This window comes from Tachysurus vachellii, chromosome 12 (assembly GCF_030014155.1).
Source record: "Tachysurus vachellii isolate PV-2020 chromosome 12, HZAU_Pvac_v1, whole genome shotgun sequence".
Lineage (NCBI taxonomy): Eukaryota > Metazoa > Chordata > Actinopteri > Siluriformes > Bagridae > Tachysurus > Tachysurus vachellii.
In genome coordinates, this window is record NC_083471.1 from 10,700,561 (window position 1) to 10,721,708 (window position 21,148).

A 21,148-nucleotide genomic window follows, 5' to 3' on the forward strand; every position below is an offset into this window, starting at 1 on the left:
TGAACCAGAGTATGATGATGACACAGACTTTGCAATTCTGTACGTCACTCTGGATTAAGGCCATCCAGATGCTGTAAGTGTAAAAAAAAAAAAAAAAACAGTCTCCGCCCACTGAAAAAGACTCCCTCGAAAAACCTCGCCACTTTAGTCAGACACTCACTACAGAGACCTGAGTTTTACCCTGAATTTCGTTAAACGCGGTGATGAACATTTTTATGAGTGAAACTGTTTATTTCTGATTAGTTAAAGTCTGCACTGTAAAATGGAGGACAATAGCGCTGTACTTAATGTTTTGCTTTTACCCACATTTTCTGTTCATCTTTCTGCAGCAGGTAGCCTAAGTTTAGAAATATAAGTTATTAAATAATTATAAAGTTATATTCTGTAAATGTTGGTCAGTAGAAACAGCAGACTGAATATAAACTGTGGGTCTCATTTTACTCTTCAGTGAAAGAATGAAGTCTAATATTAAACAAAAATGTTTTTATCTGCGTCTTTACATGAAATTACAAAAACACAGCGGTACCGTTAACAAATGTGCAATAATAGTAATAATAACATTAACAAATGTTCAAGATGAAACAGTTCAGTCTATTATTCTATGAAATAAATGACACTTGTCTTATTTAACATTCCTGCATGTCGCACTGCTTTAAACTCCCCCCTGAGAGAGTAGGAGTGTGAACAGTCCGTGTTTTGGGCGTGGTTTGGTGTGTGTGTGTGTGTGTGTGTGTGTGTGTGTGTGTGTGTGTGTGTTCTGGTTAGTGGTTCTTTAAGAGGCAGTTATGTAAACTCTGCTAGTGTAAATGGCCTACAGAGTCCAGTGGAGGTCTGAGAATCTTCTCAACAGTCTTCACTTCTCTCTGCAGATGTTTATGGTCCATCACAGTAGTGTTGTTATACTACAAGGAAATGCAGCTGGTCAGGGGCCTGTTTCAGAAAGGAGGTTAAGTGAAAACTCTGAGTATGTTAACTCTGAAATGGGGGAAACTGGGTTTTCCGTTTCAGAAAGGGAGGTAAGTTAAACCCAAGAAAGCAGGTTAAGTCAAGCCCGTTTCTGAAAGAGAGCTAACTTATATTCAGAGTCAGTTACCATAGTAACTTACTCTGTGAACCTAACCTGGTCGGGAGCAGGTTTTCTTTGGTAAACCCAGACCTTTGGTAAACTCCACGCCTTTTTAAAGAGGAAGCGATGTTTAAACACCTCATTCGTTGCCCACATTTCAGTTATGCAGACGGCATCAAAGGGAATGAAATGGCATGCAATTAGTGTCTTGCTCAAGCAGTATATTTGCCCGAGTTAATTTGTCATAAGCCACATTAAACTTGTATCAAACATGTATCACCGAGTTTATATAATCCCACAGTGAGACTGACTGCAGGCCCTGCGTGATCCATGCTACCAAGTCGTTTCGGATGAATGTAAACCAGAGTTTCATACAAGGTGCTATCTTGCTGCATTCCCACGGGTGACCATAGGACCATCTGTTTTATGGGCCTTACATTTGACAATTGCTAACTCAAGGGGCAACATTATAGCAGTGTAGTAAGTTCGAGATCCTGGACCATGGGTAATTACAGATCCATCAGCTATTTAAAAAAAACTCTCTGTACCCAAATTGCGCCAAACACATGACACACCATAAGCATGTGCTGAATCAGTATAAACAGTGCATGACTTTTCTGTTTCCAATTTACATGCTGCTGTTAGGGCCTTTATTTCTGCAATTGGGCCAAACAGGGTTGAGCCACTGTTGCCGCTGCCACTGTTACAAACATATCTGTATCTGGTTGATATTCTACTACTGCATAGCCTGCACAATTACCTTCATTAGTACAATAACATGACCCATTTTAAAAAAAAAAGGTAGCTAACCAGAGGGTCTAGCTCTAGGTCTGGCCTAGCCTTTAAAAACTTCTCTGACTTTTCTGTACAATTGTGATACTGGTTGTTTTTCTATTCCATGCTGTTGCTGCATTAATACTGCAGATGCAAAACCCTTCCTCTCTGACACATATGAAGGGAATGGCTTACTGTAATCAGGGCTAGCCAGCGCTGGAGCAGAAGCCGTTATTTTTCAACAGTTCAAAAGCCGTCTGTCCATCAGCTGTCCACGTTAATTGGGCATTTGGTTTTGTTTGATCTGCCATCCTTATCATATACTGTATCTGAGAGGCTTGAGACAACAAATATTGCATTTGATAAGGTAATTAATGGTTTTAATCAGGAGCACTAGGCAGGCTGAGAAGACCATCTGGCAAAAACCATGTGCAGGCAGCGTCCTTATTTAGAAAGCTCCTGTTCTACTGTTATTGAAAGCATATGGATCTCTATGTCTACTCTCAACCATATTTTGTTTTGTTGTCCCACTAGCACTTGGGTTGCTATCATCACCTCCACGTGTGGCTGCTGAAGCTTAATAATAATTAGTAAACTGTTGTCATCTGATATCTTCACATTTACATTCTGTGTTGGCCCTTTATACATCTACATAACCTGATCTCTTGGTTATTGTTTATTTCATGCCACTTCTGTAACTTAGCAGGTAGAGTAACACTTGCCGCAAGCCCTTGTTTTCTAATGATTATATTGTGTATCTGTACTTCATGCCTCTTTCCTTCCTGTCGTTCATCCAATAATGATTTGTATTCTTCCTCTATGTCCCCGTCATCATACTTCACAGTGCAATGCCAGGGATGTCTGGCCCCATAGCAATCTGGTCTCATGTACGTGATCCATGGTTTCCACTCTGTGAATTGTTACCAGAGTCTTGAAGTTTCTTTGTCTTTGAGTTTGAGCCAATACACTCTATCAGAGGCAATGCTTCCTTGTTTGATAATCATCATTACAAGTTGTTGTGCAAATAGTTGTGGTAGGGTTACCCACACTCCTGGTGTGGGTAACCCTTTTTATGTTATGTTTTCTTGTTAAACTTACTAGCCTATGTAAAGCTTTATAAACCCTTAAGATTAACAGAGTACTTAGCACTGACCCCATTGTAATCTTAACTCTGACTCTAGGTTTTATGGTAAACTTTATTCTTTCAATTTTGACCCCAATAGCAGTAACTCCTTTATCAATAAAATTAAAAGGTGGATCCCTATAATTAGCAAAAATTATAAGGCAACCTGTGATTCTAATATAACAATCAATGAGGTTAAGAATGCTTTACACTCAATGAGAAAAGGTAACACCTCTGCTCTTGATGGGCTCTCAGTGGAATTTTATATCCATTTTTTGAATTATATAAAATACCCATTATTCTGTATGTACAAAGAATGTATAGAGCAGAAAGAAATGATAACTACAATGAAATAGGGGATTATCTCACTTATTCCGAAACCTGATAAAGATACACTTTTATTTAATAACTGGCACACTGGAACTGGAACGGGTTTGGATACTATCATCTCAGAGACGCAATCAGGTTTCCTTAAAAATCTAAATATGTCTAATAACATAAGGTTATTGCTTGACCGTTTATATTATTTTTTATATTATCTCCTAAATCAGAAATTGAAAACCAGACATGTTTAACATTTGCATTCAACAAAAATCATTCAACAAGTGTATTTTGTCAGGTAATTATGACATTTAACCAATGTTTGAGATAAGTGAAACACTTTTTTTTACTGAAATGTTTATCAGTAATAATGTGTTATTTTAAAAAAAAATACTACAATTTTTGACTAAAACTAGACTAAAATTAAAAGACTTTTAGTCGACTAAAATTTGACTAAGATACCTTGAGTTTTCTTTTGACTAAAACTAGACTAAAATGACGAGACTTTTAGTCGACTAAAACTTGACTAACAAAAAAGATATGTGAATCACTAAATATGACTAAAACTAACAAGGACATTTGGCACAAGACTAAGACTAAATTAAAAATAGGTGACGAAATTAACACTATTATTAATGACAACTTTATCAAAGAAATCACTACGCTTTTCTAAAGTTTTGTTTTGAAATATAAACCACATAAACTTAAAAGGGATGGGCTTTCTGGATGTAAGACTTGGGGGGCCTTGATTTTTTTTATGCTTTACAGACACTGTCAGTACTTTTAGAGTTAACTGGATCAAAAGATGTCTAACTTTACGTTACCTTACGTTTTTTTTATTCCAAATATGTTTAGTATAAAAAAGTGGCCTCTCCTTTGTCTTAAAATATAATTATTCCACTTCTAAATTACCAGCAATGTCTTCTTGCCTGGAAATTGTTTTTCTCACAACTTTTCAGCTCACAAGATGCTCATTTGGAACAATGAAGAAAATATGGTTTGGAATATGTTTTTCCCTAGATAGGTTGACAGTAACATATGTAACATTCTTTCTTTGTTTGACAAATCTGATGATATGTTGTCTTACGGCAAATTACTGACTTTCTATGGTCTGCCCATAATGTCAAGAGAATTTAATCTATTAAAGAGAGCTATTCGCCGAGGTTTAATTGTTCTCATTGAGAATCACTTAGCCTTTGGTTCATATGAGATTATACAGTCTATATTACTTTCGGATGGTATCGATATAACAGATAGGAAATGTAATAAAAACCCTATTTGCTGTATTTTTCAGACTTAAAGAACAATTACTCCTAGAGGAAAATTTTACTGGAGATCTTATAGTGAAGATATTAAAAGCCTGGCTTATGCCGAATAAATACTGCATTTCTAACTAAACAAAAGTAGTCTAAGATCCTCCACAAGATATACCCAGTGAACTCTGTTTTGTGCAGATATTTGGAGATAGATAATAAATGTGCCTTCTGTGATACTCTAGATGAAACTCTGATATATCTGTTCTTGGACTGTGAGAAGACAAAAATATTCTTAACTATCCTAAAATGTCATCTCTTTGACCACCTCAATGTATCTCATTCCTTAAGTAATAAAGATATAATTTTATATTATGAAAATTTAGAAAATAAACCTTTTGAACATTTAGTTAATTATTTTGTCTTAAATGCGAAATTCTTCATTCATAAACAAAGATTTCAAAAGCACAACAATCTTTCCCCCTGTTTATAATAGAAATCAATTCACTTTTAAAATGAATTAGATTTAATAAAAACAACAGCAGGCTTTTACATTTATATGACATTGTGTTTAACTAAAGAAAATGTGTTGCTTTTTTATTATTCTCAAACTGTTTGTACCATGTGACTGTCCTCAAATCTCTTTGTCCCTTATTTTGTACACTTATATTATTGATCCTGTTTTGTACTTTAAATTTCCTTGCTGTAATTATTGTGTATCTTTACTGTAATTAATGTATTTTGTGACTGTAGTTGCCTTTTGTGATCTGATTTGTATTGTTTCATGTTATTGCAATGAAAATAAATAATAATAAAATAGAGCAACACAGGAATAACCAGAAACATGGGAGAGAACACAAATGTCTCTGAGAATTGTCCCAGAATTTCCTGACAGTTATAATAGATTCTTCTTCATTTATTTTGATTATTTATTTCCCCTAAATTCAGTTATTTATTTGTGAATTTGCGTTAATATTATTTATGCAGTGTACTTTAATTTTAGTAAATCTTCATCCGGCAGGAAAAGGGGCGGGGCTTTATTTTTACGTCACGCCGACTCACCTGTGTTGCAATCTTTCTAGAAAAAATATTCAGACCCACGTTCTTCATAAGTTTTATCTGACGCTGTAGATCACAGAGTGAGACAAATATGAAAACGATCTTCTTGCTTATCTTGTTATGCTCTTTTAGAAAATCGACAGGTGAGTTCTGGAGTTGTTTAAACTTTAGTGTAAGTTCTATCAAACTAGCAATAACAATCGGTAGAGCGCAGTGCGCTGCTGTAAACATATAAACATTATTGCGAGTTATTCTTCATGATTTGTGAGTTCAAGTTCTCCTGTACGACATCAGGTTTTTTTATTGCTACGATTTTTGTTTTGTTTACTTTCCGTTTTGACAGCCTTGTTAAGTAGATCCATTAAAAAAGAAACACTTTTCGGTCCCTTTCCTCGACATTGCCGCTACGTTTCAAAGAGCCGAAACGAAGCCGAATTGTAGCTAAGGACTGAGGAGAGGTAACTACCAGGTTAATGCTAATCAATGTGTTAATATGTAGTATGTGAATTTGGTATTTTGCTGAATGGGGACGTTTTTCAGGGAACCCGAACCCCCTAAGTCGCATTTGCTATCGTCTTACAGCTCTATTCACAAGGCACTGTGTAATAGCATATACAGGCTGTCAGTAGAAAATGATCCAGGCCAGTAGATAGAAGCTTAGAAATAAATAATAATAAAAATAAATACTAGCATCAACTAGACCATCTCCATTTGTGAATCATTTTAAACAACATTTTTTTAGCTTAACCCTTGTTTTAGTTCCTTAGTCAACACTTAAAAAAATGCATGTAATATCACTTGGAAGGTCATATTCATGAAACACTTTGCCTATTAGGATATAACATTATTTCCAATTACAATTATTGGAGTTGTGTAAGCTTTTATAGGTTGATTTTAAAAGGCTTCATACATAGTGGCATTGTGAAATTTATGTTCTAACCCATAAAACTCTTATAATTTGTTCACAAAGTAGGTAATACTGAACTGACATGAGTTATCCTGATTTGTGAATTGTATTAGAGTTCAAGATTTTAACCTTTCTTTGAGTTTTTCAGTAAACAGTGTAGCAAAAAAAAAAGGAGTATTACTTGACAGGCTATTACTATTCAATACTCTGCCTGGGTTAAAAATATTTTCAGTAAAATTTAATGTGGAAATACAGACTTAAAGAAGCACATGCTTGTCAGTTTAGCATATATTGGTGAAGGTGGTTAGTGAATAAAATAAATGTTATAAAAATAAGGATTTTTACACTTTGTAGTGGTTGAAACCACTATGTAACCTTGTAACCACCCCATCCCACTATGAACAATGCTTTATCAGCTCACACGCAAGTCAAACAAGTGTTAAAAGAAAAAACTGACCTACTGTATGAAAGAATTCACAAATCAAGAAAATCTGTCTGAGCTAAGTATGAGCCATCTAAGAGGTAAATTATAATAACCCTAGGGTTTTATTTCCTTTTATGTCTTATAAGATAAATATCTCATCTGTCAACTCAAGAACTCAGACAAGGGTTAGAACTTAAGAACTCAAACATTTTAAAAATAGTCACAATAAAAATGTGGATGCCAGACAGGATGGCTGCATTGCCTGAATTCATAAATCATCAAGAAATACATGTAATAATGTTTACATGTTTACATACAGCAAAGAGATATCTGTATTTCAAACTGAATGTTTATCTTTACTTTGGTAATTACATTGGAATGGTGATTTCTGATTGTAATGAATTTTCGGTTCATCCATCTTCCATACTACCTTTCCTACTCAGAGTTACAGGGGAAATATTAAGAAGTTGAAAAGACAGAACAACAATTAAATAATTGTATTTCCACTTTTGTAGCCAGTCACTGGATGCAGTATGTCACTGCCATCACACCAGAAATCAACTCCACAGTTGGTAAACTGGATGATGAGCAGTTTGTGTGCTACCGAAGTACAAAGGTGATATCAAAAGCTCAGTGGATAGAGCACATTGATAATGATGTCCCAGATTACTGGGAAAATGAGAAGAACCGCATGTGGGGTGAAAATGAGGACCTGCAACATCATCTAAATCAAATAGTGGAACACTTTCATGATATTAAAGGTGAGAACAAACAGACAACCAATCAACACATTATCTTCTTTCCAGCTGTTGCTTCTTTGGGAAATAGTTTCATTACTGGAATTTTTTTTTTAAATTTTTCATTTTTTTATCTTACTCTATGTAAAATAACAGTTACACATTTATATAATATAAAAATTAGCATCATACTCACAGAAGTTATTTTTGTACTTTTTTTTGCTGTCTTGCTTAAATAGACATGTAGAGTTTTAAGAAGACATTTCAAGATTATTACTGTCACAACATATCAACAATACAGATAAAACAGTTACCTTGTTTGTGTGCATATATGTGCAGGTAATCATACACTACACAGGATGCATAGATGTGAACTTGATGATAACGGCACCCAGAAAGGTTTCATTAAATTCTATTACGATTGGCAAGATTTCATCGTTCTGAATCTGGCTAATGGAAACTGGACTGCAGCTAATGACGGAGCTGAGAGCTTTTTAAAGAACTGGGAATCTGCCATACATGAGTCCAATCACTGGAAGCACCACCTGAACACCTGCATTAAATGGTTAAGGCTGTTGCTGGAATGGAAAGGTAAAGTATGTCATCTGATCTTTATTACTGTAACTGCCAATGCTTACACACACACATACACCTCTCCAAGTCTTTCTGTTTCTCATACAAGTGCTGATAGTGAACAAACTAATAACACACTGCTTCACTACAGCACACACTCTAATAGCACATTCATTCACTACAGCACACATACATAGAAACACACACATTCTGAAAGTGTACACACTAATGACACACTCCTGCACATATACACACAAACACACACCCTCAGTCCAACACACACAGATATTGTACACACTAATAACACACTCCCTCACTACAAAACACACACATTCACACATTGATATTGTACACAATAAAAACACACTCCTGCACATATACACACACATACTTATAGTGTATACACTACTAACACATTACTTACTATAACACACACTCAAGTCAAGAAGTCAAGTAAATAAGCTTTTATTATGTTGGCTTTGTAGAAGCCAACATTCTGATTTCCTTTATTATTATTATTATTATTATTATTATTATTATTATTATTATTATTATTATTCTTAGCCACAAATTTATCAAGAGTAACTCGTCCTAGGGCTTTCGAGCCACATGCACCAAATTCGGATATGTCGTAGACCCTGGTCTGAAGTTTGTTGCTCCTACTTTTCTAAGCGATCGGAATTCCGGCATTCCCGGTACGGAAGCTCAAAGTGGCCTTTTTTCGTATCCACTTCCATTATAAATTTTGGAGGTTTATAACTCGGCAAGTTTTCGAGCGATTTACACCAAACCCGGACAGGTTCTTTAGGACGTTACTCCGGACAAAGTTCCGGACTCGGCGTTCCAACGGAACTTTCGGGTTTCCCGTAGTCGACGATGGAACGTCCCATAGACTTGAATGGGGAATTCCTAAAATTCCTCTAAGCTTTCACACACGCAGCGTGCGCAGAGCTCAGGCACGGCTTCTCTCCTGTGTTCTATGCAGTATAATAATAAGTAGAATCCCATAATGACTGCAGTATTGACATGAAATGTCCAAACCCTCAGTAGCCACTTTTTGCCAAAAGTATTGGCACCCCACCGGGTATACTGGTGACGTCACGTGTAGCCCCGCCCCCAGAATAAGCGAAATCAAAAATGAGCACAATATGGACATGTCATATATCAAAACACTCAGCCCAATGAGGGGAACTGCCCCACGTGTATTTTGGTCACGTCACGTGACGTCACGTGTATAGCCCCGCCCCCAAAATAAGCGAAATCAAAAATTTGCACAACATGGACATGTGACATATCAAAACACTCAGCCCAATGAGGGGAAGTGCCTCACGTGTGTTATGGTCACGTCACGTCACGTGTCGTCACGTCACGTCACGTGTCGTCACGTGTCATCACGTGAAAATAAAAAATTTGCACAACATGGACATGTGACATATCAAAACACTCAACACAATGAGGGGAACTGCCCCACGTGTATTTTGGTAACGTCACGTGACGTCACGTGTAGCCCCGCCCCCAAAATAAGCGAAATAAAAAATTTGCACAACATGGACATGTGACATATCAAAACACTCAGCACAATGAGGGGAACTGCCTCATGGGTATTCGGATCATGTCACATGCTCATGTCCGCTCGCCTCCAAAAGTATTGGCACCCTAGCGGTCCAGTAGCTTTCACAATCTTTCTGTCCACTTGCCTCCAAAAGTAACACTAACCCTTATGTCCACTCGCCTCCAAAAAGCACCGGCCTTTGCGAATACTTGCACCGTCAAAGCCAACATCAAAGTTTGTCTCGACGAACTTTACAAATCTAGTTAATAATAATAATAATAATAATAATAATAATAATAATAATAATAATAATATTATTATTATTATTCTTAGCCACAAATTTATCAAGAGTAACTCGTCCTAGGGCTTTCGAGCCACATGCACCAAATTCGGATATGTCGTAGACCCTGGTCTGAAGTTTGTTGCTCCTACTTTTCTAAGCGATCGGAATTCCGGCATTCCCGGTACGGAAGCTCAAAGTGGCCTTTTTTCGTATCCACTTCCATTATAAATTTTGGAGGTTTATAACTCGGCAAGTTTTCGAGCGATTTACACCAAACTCGGACAGGTTCTTTAGGACGTTACTCCGGACAAAGTTCCGGACTCGGCGTTCCAACGGAACTTTCGGTTTTCCCGTAGTCGACGATGGAACGTCCCATAGACTTGAATGGGGAATTCCTAAAATTCCTCTAAGCTTTCACACACGCAGCGTGCGCAGAGCTCAGGCACGGCTTCTCTCCTGTGTTCTATGCAGTATAATAATAAGTAGAAGCCCATAATGACTGCAGTATTGACATGAAATGTCCAAACCCTCAGTAGCCACTTTTTGCCAAAAGTATTGGCACCCCACCGGGTATACTGGTGACGTCACGTGTAGCCCCGCCCCCAGAATAAGCGAAATCAAAAATGAGCACAATATGGACATGTCATATATCAAAACACTCAGCCCAATGAGGGGAACTGCCCCACGTGTATTTTGGTCACGTCACGTGACGTCACGTGTATAGCCCCGCCCCCAAAATAAGCGAAATCAAAAATTTGCACAACATGGACATGTGACATATCAAAACACTCAGCCCAATGAGGGGAAGTGCCTCACGTGTGTTATGGTCACGTCACGTGTCGTCACGTGTCATCACGTGAAAATAAAAAATTTGCACAACATGGACATGTGACATATCAAAACACTCAGCACAATGAGGGGAACTGCCCCACGTGTATTTTGGTCACGTCACGTGACGTCACGTGTAGCCCCGCCCCCAAAATAAGCGAAATCAAAAATTAGCACAACATGGACATGTCATATATCAAAACACTCAGCCCAATGAAGGGAAGTGCCTCACGTGTGTTATGGTCACGTCACGTCACGTGTCGTCACGTGTCATCACGTGAAAATAAAAAATTTGCACAACACGGACATGTGACATATCAAAACACTCAGCCCAATGAGGGGAAGTGCCTCACGTGTGTTATGGTCACGTCACGTCACGTGTCGTCACGTGTCATCACGTGAAAATAAAAAATTTGCACAACATGGACATGTGACATATCAAAACACTCAGCACAATGAGGGGAACTGCCTCATGGGTATTCGGATCATGTCACATGCTCATGTCCGCTCGCCTCCAAAAGTATTGGCACCCTAGCGGTCCAGTAGCTTTCACAATCTTTCTGTCCACTTGCCTCCAAAAGTAACACTAACCCTTATGTCCACTCGCCTCCAAAAAGCACCGGCCTTTGTGAATACTTGCACCGTCAAAGCCAACATCAAAGTTTGTCTCGACGAACTTTACAAATCTAGTTGTAATTTCAATCATATATAGCTGTTGCAGTACACAGTGAAATGAGACAATGTTTCTCCAGGATCATGGTGCTACATAAAACAAAGACAGTGCTAGGGACTTAGTAAGTAAGTCTTAGCCACATAAAGTGCAGCCTGGTGCAAACAGTGCAGGACAAGACAGACAAGACAATGCAGAAAAAAAGAGCAAAAAAGGTCGATGAATGTAAACAGCATGTAAACAGGTTGATGGGCGTATATTGGGGCCATCCTTAAAAATATTTTGGTTTGCAGTAACAGTAAAAAAAAAAAAAAAGGGTCGGTTGTTAGGTCTATTTTTTTTTTCAACTTTCAATGAAAAAATAGTACAATTTTGGTGATGGTGATTACGTAGGTATGAATTTAAACAAATTAGCATATCGTGACGTCACTGACTGGGTCTTCAACCCGTGCCTTCGGGCGCATCATTGCAAACCTCATTTGCAACTGACAAGTTAAAGCGGGGTCGAGCTGTTTTGATGGATTTTTTCCCGAACCCATATGATTTTGAACTGTGACCGTGAACATTTTGTTTACTGCAGCCGCAGCCATCATTACCAAGCGCGAACCGTTGACTCTGACAGTGAACGAGAGTAAGAGACGAAGCGAACGCACAGGCCATCTGGTATCTGGTAAACATGGATGATGTCACGGGTTTTTATTTAAAAGAAAGAACGTAGCCTTCATTTGTATGTAGGCCTAGGCAATTTATATATTTACAATTAGAGCCGATCGGCCCGATACGCACTCTACGCAAGTTGCGTAGGGCCCCGCAAATTACGCAAGGCCCCGCCTCCCCTGCCTCGTTTTACAGCGTGTGTTAATGTTTACTGTGTAGCATGGGCGAGGCTAAAAAGGAGCTCAGCACCTCTAAAATTTTTATTAATATTTTAGTCCAGCGGGTCGCCGCCGCTGTAGAGTAGCACAGGACGTGAGTGACTCGTCCATAGTCATAAACGGAGAGAAGTAGCGCCGGTTACAATGTTCTTCCGCAAGACGCATGCAGTTCTGTTTATTAACTGCTAGAGCGTGAAACAAAAACAGCAGCGCGACAAATAAACTGCGTACCTGTGTAGTGTGTACGTGTGTTTCTGTTGTTAAAGTTTATCGTTAATTTGATACTCATTTTAACTAGGGTGACCAGACGTCTGAAGTGTCCTCTTTTTCACACACCCAAATCTGGTCACGCTATTTTAACAATCGGGAGTCATGTAAACATGACGTCACGTGCGTCTTTTGGAAACATGGAAGCGCTGGCGTTTTGACCAGAGTGAAAATAAACGACATATCACTGTATACCACCAGTATGTGTGAAAACACTCACTCACTTTGCTGTATTTATTCATTCCTCACACACAGAGGATTTAACCTGAACCAGGCTTAACTCCTGAACTCCTAGCATTTCTCTCTCTCTCTCTCTCTCTCTCTCTCTCTCTCTGTCTCTGTCTCTGTCTCTCTGTGTGTGTGTGGCCTGCCAGTGAGCAACGGACAAACGACAGTTCTTTAAAAGAAAAAAGACAGAATCAGGTGAGAGACTAGGGACAGTCCATAATGATCTTGTGAAAGGAATTTGTCATTTAATAAAAAGTCAAATACTTAAAATGACACGCCTTTGGTGTGCCTTTTGATCATAACCTTAGCTTCAGCACCCCTGAAAAGGAGCTCAGCACTCCTAAAGCTCTGACCCTAGAATCGCCCCTGCTGTGTAGATGACAATATGAAGCGGAGTTATCCATCTGGCCATGAAAAGTGAAAAAAAAAAGTGGACCAGTACAAAAAGTAGCGTGATAGCACTCCTAAATGACAATGTTTATAGTCTCTCAAGGTTACAACAACGTTTATGCAATATGGAAACCAATGGATTTACATTGGAATGAGCATAATGCCAGGTCAATATGAATGCACATCCCTCAGTAAATAATAACCATCAGGGATCGTAGTATCAAGTATTGCTCTAATACATACTATAAAACACAGTGACACGGTATGGCAAGCATTTTAGCTTTTATACATTCACATGATATGGATTTTTGATATCAATTCAGTTTTCAATACTTAAAATGTGTGATTTCTAGTAGTAACCATATTTTTGATATCAGGAATTACATTGTACACTAGTAAAAACGTAATCGCTGATATCTGCTATTGCATATTCACTAGTTGAATATTGCAAGAGCCAAGTCATATTATAAATAGTATTTTATATTTGAAAATGGATAAAGAGGAATCTGAGGGAGGCAGTTTAAGTGGGGCCTAATGCAGCTTATAAAATGAATAATAGTAGTTATCTAAACCTTACAGGTGCTATGCTGAAATTTGTTAGTAGAGGAGATGCTGTCAAGTGCGAATGTGTGGCAAATGGTTTACAAGGCTCACGGGTCAGGTAGGAGGGCCCCTTATCAGAATTTTGCTTAGGGCCCCAGGGAGGTCAGGATCGGCTCTGTTTACAATACTTACTAAAATATAATTAATATTATTTTATTGCTTTTGTATTAGTTGTTTGAAGAGTAAAAAAAAATTTGGTCGGTCTTAACGCAAATTTACAACCGGCAAGTCGGTCGGACTTAAAGCAAAAAAAATAAAAAATTGAGTCGGTCCTAAATTGACAGGGTCTGTCGGGTTACGAGAATATTTTTAAGGATGGCCTGGAAGTGTGTGTATTTGGTGTAGGTCTGGTCAGTCCATACAGGTGATGTGCGTGTGTATGTTGTGCTCAGAACAGTTTAGTACCAGTTATTAAGGAGTCTGATGGCTTGTGGGAAGAAACTGTTACACAGTCTGGTCATGAGGGCCCGAATGTTTCGGTACCTTTTTCCAGACGGCAGTAGGGTGAACACAATGCTGTTGGCTTTGCGGATGCAGCGTGTGGTGTAAGTGTCCATGATAGAGGGAAGAGAGACCCCAATGATCTTCTCAGCTGTCCTCTCTATCTGCTGCAGGGTCTTGCGATCCGAGATGGTACAGTTCCCAAACCAGACAGTGATGCAGCTGCTCAGACTGCTCTCAATTCAATTCAATTTAATTCAAGTTTATTTGTATAGCGCTTTTTACAATTGACATTGTCTCAAAGCAGCTTTACAGAACATAAACATAATATTAATATAAAGAATAATATAAAGATTAATAGAATACAAAATTCAAGATTAATATTAGATATTTAGTTCACAATGTGTTTGTATTTATCCCCAATGAGCAAGTCTGAGGTGACTCAGGCAGCAGTGGCAAGGGAAAAACTCCCTTAATCTCAGTGGTCACTCCCTCAATACAACACACACATGCACACACATTGATACTGTACACACTAATAACACACACACAGATAGTGTACACACTAATAACACACTCCCTCACTACAACACACACACACATTGATATTGCACACAATAACGCACTTGTGCACATATACACACAAATTATAGTGTGCACACTAATAAAACACTACCTCACTACAACACACACACACACACACATTGATATTGTACACACTAATTACACACTTCTTCACAACACACATAAACAAACACACATAATAGTAGGCACTGTGTGGGGGGTTTCAAAAATAATTGTGAAAATATTGATTAAATGCTATACACAGTATTCATTAAGAAGTTGAAAAATTGACAGCAATTAAAATCACTGTATTTGCACTTCTGTAGCCAGTCACATGCTGCAAAACATCACTCCCATCACACCAGCAATCAACTCTACAAGTGGTCAACTGGTTGCTGATGTGCAGTTGCTGCTGTTGTGCACAAACGCCACAAAGTTCCCAGAGACTGATGCTGGTAAGAAAGAGTAACAGAGACATTTTTTTCCCCTGGAAATCCATAGACTCGTCTAAATCAAGCAGTGATAGTATGTATTCATAATAAAGAAAAGAATAAAAAAAAATTGAAACCTTTATTGTTAAATGTCATTTGGCTCAGTAGTTTGGCTCAGATTTGGTCTCATTTGTAACCATTTAACCATAAAAATTAAAACATTTAATAACATGCTGTTATAAAAAAATAAAAATTAACAGTGATGGAGTGGAGTTGCATTAGGATGGTTTGGTGACTGTATGTTATTCATCTTATCCTGCAGCAATCTGAAAAGAACAAACACATTGTTTTATCCATTTACAGCAAAAATGAATGAAATATTTGGCCATATTTTTAGACATATAGAGGTTTTTCCTTATTTAATGTTGCAGCAGATAATAAAGACTGTGCTGATTTAACAGGTAAAGGATCAGATGGAAGACCAGATTTGCCGTTAACCACTATCTTTGGTGTCATCGTTCTTGTTGTTGTCGCTGCTGCTGCTGCTGCCTTTTGCTGCATGAAGTGGAAGATGAAAAATGGAGACATTCCATTGAAAGGTGTCTTAAATTAGCATATTTTAATATTTAAAATATTAAATATATTGGAGGTTTAATTGCATAAACCAGTATTGAGAGTGTAGATGTGATTGGATTTACTATGTGTAACTTATTTTTACAGATTATTTACAGAACGTGAATTTTAACAACTGTCCTTTCAAGACCCGTCTTTCAGACTTCACAGCTGTTCCAGTTGAACCCTGTAAGTGAATTTCTGACACATACTGGAAAATATAGCATTCGTCAATTTTTAATAATTTTTTCCTACATTCACCATACAATTGCTAAAGGTTTGCATGTTTTTACAGCCTTTGAAGATTGAAGCTATCATCCACTGCTATTTCTGTTCATTAGTGTCCATTTGAAGTAACTTAGTTTATCAGGAGTAGGTGATTTAATCATGTGTCTTAAAGATGAAGGTTTTTATTATGAAACTTGAAACGTTTCTTTACTGCATCAGTAGTGAATGTGTGAGGTCCTGACATCCTGAGGTCAGTATTTTGGCAGTAGGTGAGAGAAATAACTAAAACAATTAGTATTCACACTCATTGTCACTGTTATCATGCCGGTATAGTAGGTTCGTTGGTGTGCAATTACCGACTTCCACTGACATGGTAGTTGTCCACCACTGACATGGTGTGTGTGTGTGTTTTGCTGGTTCAAATCTAGGCAAAAAGTAAAAACTTTGGATCGTTTGGATTTGATTATCCACACGTTTGCTACAGATGCAGTACATAGAGTTTGAATGTTAGACTGAATTTTTTTTTTTTTTTAAACCTTAGAGTTTTCTGTGAAAATGTGTTTGCCACTGTGCTGCCTGTTCTGCTGTTGTGTACAAGTGGATCAGGTACAGCAGTATTTGCTGATATGAATAAGAAATTTTTTTTGCTGTTTTACGGCAGATTATTTAATGCCTTTTTGTAACGGTTTTGACTATATGAAATGTGATATGAATGGATCAAGTGACACTGCACTGAGTACATGAATTATTGTTCACTTCATTAAGGACAAGTTTACATATATTTACTAATGTTTTTACTGTATATTGAAAATGAAGTGACATTTATGTATTTATAAACCAGGACATTTCTCTGAGTGCAAATGTTTGCATAACCTCAATGATAACATTTTTCAGATAAGAGTTTTTAGGACTTTTTCCCCAATTTCTTTTCCCCAATTTACTGCCAATTCCCAAATCACCAGCCTCCTCTATGCTATTATATAACAACTATCAACAGGAGCTCACAGAAATCCAAGATTACTTTTGAAACTAGTTGTAACCCACCATGATTCCTCTCCAGTCAGTGTTGGACTAAGACAATAATTCAGGCATGGAATTTGACTCCATCCCAGGCCACCTTCGCTTGGCCACCTTCTCAACAAAAAAAAAAACATTCAAAGTATCTGGAGGATTTTTAAACATCAAATTTAAGACTTTTTAAAGACATTTTTGAGAGCTTCAAATTAAAAGGTGAAATCACCGTTAAAAAATTATGATTTTCAGTTTTATGATTTGGATTTTGGATACTTTGTTTAACTTCCTGGTTTTGGATTATTCTGGCCTGTGTTTTTGCGCTGCATATGGATCCTTCTGGCGTCCCCTTGTGCTAGTTTTGAAACATATAGTTTTCTTTTTTAAACCAACAACAGGAGGAGATACAAACTTTTGCACTCACCTGGGCATTGTTACGGAAGTGTTTCCATAGTGTTTTCTGCAGAGCGACATGTATATATGAGACTCTTTCATCTTGTAGGACATGCTTGATGTAACTGATAAGTATAATAAATTACCTACTGCATAAAAGAATGCACTTTACCAGATAGGATTTATATTATTTTTTTTTTTACTCTACTACTGGTAAATTGCCTGATGAACATGAATATAAAGAATAGAAAGCACATTTGTTTGCTTCTATTTGATTAACAAAAAACCTGCATACCAGTGAAGTGTTTGTGTGTTTTTACTCTTTTATCAATATATTGCACTTTATTATCATATATTGTACAGCAGTTTGTGTAATTTGTAGTAATCTACACAGTGCTGCTTAAGTCTCATGTAGCATATCTCTCTGAAATCATGAATCAAATTCTATATAAATAATGACCTTTATTTATTAAATAAATTAGGAACCTAAAAAGCAATATGAGTAAACAAAGTGATGGCATAAAAACTAAATTTCACATCAGTTCAACAAATTAATATTGACTGTGTGACCTTAGTAAACACTTGAAATATATTGGTTATATGGAAAATATCTAGGTTAGCCAGTCTCGAGTGAAAAAGTGGAGAATAAAAGAGGACTCGACTCAACATGACAACAAGACACAACATTGGCATCCAAACGCGGCGAATCCAACGTGTACGTGCAGCTCCATGTAATTTGTATACAGAGGTTGTAATCGAGAATAACCAAAAGTACATAACATTATTTTATCATTAACACAGAAAAAAGTTAGTCATAGCATGTAGCTACCTACTATCATGTGTGCTGATAATTGATCATATTGCGGTAAAGTAAAAGTGTATTAAACATTAGTATACTTAAGGTACATTATCAAAGGCGTTAACAGTAAACAGCTTTACCACTTGGCTAGCACATGACTTAACTGTACAGCATGTAATTTATTAGACAAATGTGTGTGTGTGTGTGTGTGTGTGTGTATGTGTGTATATATATATATATATATATATATATATATATATATATATATATATATATATATATACGTATATATATATATATATATATATATATATATATATATATATATATATATATACGCGTATATATATACACGTATATATACGTATATATACGTATATATACGTATATATACGTATATACGTATATATACGTATATATACGTATATATATATATATATATATATATATATATATATATATATATATATATATATATATATATATATATATATATATATATATATATACACACACATTTGTCTAATAAATTACATGCTGTACAGTTAAGTCATGTGCTAGCCAAGTGGTAAAGCTGTTTACTGTTAACGCCTTTGATAATGCGTATATAATAATGCGTAGATAATACGTGTATATATATATATATATACGTATATATATATATACGTATATATATATATATATATATATATATATATATATACGTATATACGTGTATATATATATATATATATATATATATATATATATATATATATATATATATATATATATATATATATATATATATGTATATATGATGCTATGATGACGCTATGATGGAATGCGCATGCACAGAGAGAGGCTAAGATGGAATGCGCATGCGCAGAGAGAGGCTAAGATGGAATGCGCATGCGTAGAGAGAGGCTAAGATGGAATGCGCATGCGCAGAGAGAGGCTAAGATGGAATGCACATGCGCAGAGAGAGGCTAAGATAGAATGCGCATGCGCAGAAAGCTTGGTTAGGAAATAATGATGAATAGGATGAACTGATAGAACACCAGATTTATTCAAATAAATGCAGGAACGGAAAACACAAAAATCTGACATTTTCTGGAACAGGATCCAGCAGAATCCAGCTTAAATTAAGCACCGGGTTGAGAGCAATAAACAGTGACTTGCCTTATGATGGCTGAGTTTTGAATTCTTTAACTTTCTACAATATCAAAGTAACAATAACAGCAAGGTGATAACATGTTCCGTAAAACAGAACGGATGGAAATATAGAGAAAAGAAGAAATAGCAATAAATTATGGATGCGGGCAATAATTGTATGGCTGGTGTCCTTTTTTCTTGATATGATGTAGCTGCACACCTGACTGCTCAAAACATCAAACTTCTATTTTTACATATTCAGACACATTCTTGATGACTGGACTAATCTTGTGCATCTCTTAATCTTGTGTTACTCTCTTAATGATTGTGACAAATTGAAATCTGTTGGGTTTTTTATATGTGGTTATTTGTTTATAGAAGTTGGAAGAACCATGTCTTTAAATATGATATTACTTACAAGATTGTATTTGCATTTGAATAGCCATCCACTAGTGAGGTACTGCAGTGACAGCAGGTGAATGAATGAATGAATGAATGAATGAATGAATGAATGAATATATATACATATATTCATTCATTCATTCATTCATTTTCTACCGCTTATCCGAACTACCTCGGGTCACGGGGATCCTGTGCCTATCTCAGGCGTCATCGGGCATCAAGGCAGGATACACCTTGGACGGAGTGCCAACCCATCACAGGGCACACACACACTCTCATTCACTCACACAATCACACACTACGGACAATTTTCCAGAGATGCCAATCAACCTACCATGCATGTCTTTGGACCGGGGGAGGAAACCGGAATACCCGGAGGAAACCCCCGAGGCACGGGGAGAACATGCAAACTCCACACACACAAGGCGGAGGCGGGAATCAAACCCCCAACCCTGGAGGTGTGAGGCGAACGTGCTAACCACTAAGCCACCGTGCCCCCCTCTATATATATATATATATATATATACAGGTGAAATCTATATATTTATACCTATAAAGCTTACCTATACCTATAAATACCAGATGTATTCCACCCCTCGCATTGCTTCAGTTACACTTTTCTTACTATTTTGGTACAAGATGGTGAATCTTGATTGTACAGTAGCGTTAGGCTGCAAATCATGAATCAGGTTCTTACAGTAAATTCATCTTTTTCAACCACACTAAAAGGTTAGAGACCGTGTACAGTGAAATCACAGTACAGCTTTATCAACGGTTTCCTGAGAAATTATTTTTGTCTTTTCAATTCTTAGTTGTTTCTTTTCTGTGCAATCGAGGTCAGTATTTTTTCAAGTGATTAGGATGTTTTTTCTGTATTAAATAAAACGAAGGAGCAGTGTTATGTTTCTGTTATGTACTTAGTAAAATACATATAAATTCCATTCAATAATGAATACATCATAAACACACAGCTAAATACACCTGATGCACCATGTATAATCTGTTAGCATAGATTTCCTATGTTCAAATAAATTGGACTACATAAAGTGACTACATACTACATAGAGTATCTTTCTGCTCTCATCAATAGCAATAGCCACCGCCCTGGAATTTTATTCAGCACTATCAATTCTGTTATGAATCCGGTGTCTGTCGCCTTGAATGACGTTTCTGTGCAGTGCATTCAAACAACATTTTTTG

General features: G+C 36.8%; 1 protein-coding gene across 1 annotated transcript; it reads left to right on the forward strand.

Annotated features, from left to right (window-relative positions):
• Positions 1-5,600: 5,600 nt before the first annotated feature.
• Positions 5,601-17,330, forward strand: LOC132854286 (major histocompatibility complex class I-related gene protein-like). Its single transcript, XM_060882573.1, has 7 exons — positions 5,601-5,739; positions 7,443-7,688; positions 8,004-8,255; positions 15,265-15,393; positions 15,831-15,968; positions 16,090-16,170; positions 16,277-17,330. Exons 1-7 carry the CDS (start codon positions 5,688-5,690, stop codon positions 16,288-16,290), a joined length of 912 nt encoding a protein of 303 aa, XP_060738556.1. The 5' UTR covers positions 5,601-5,687; the 3' UTR covers positions 16,291-17,330.
• The last annotated feature ends 3,818 nt before the right edge of the window (positions 17,331-21,148 follow it).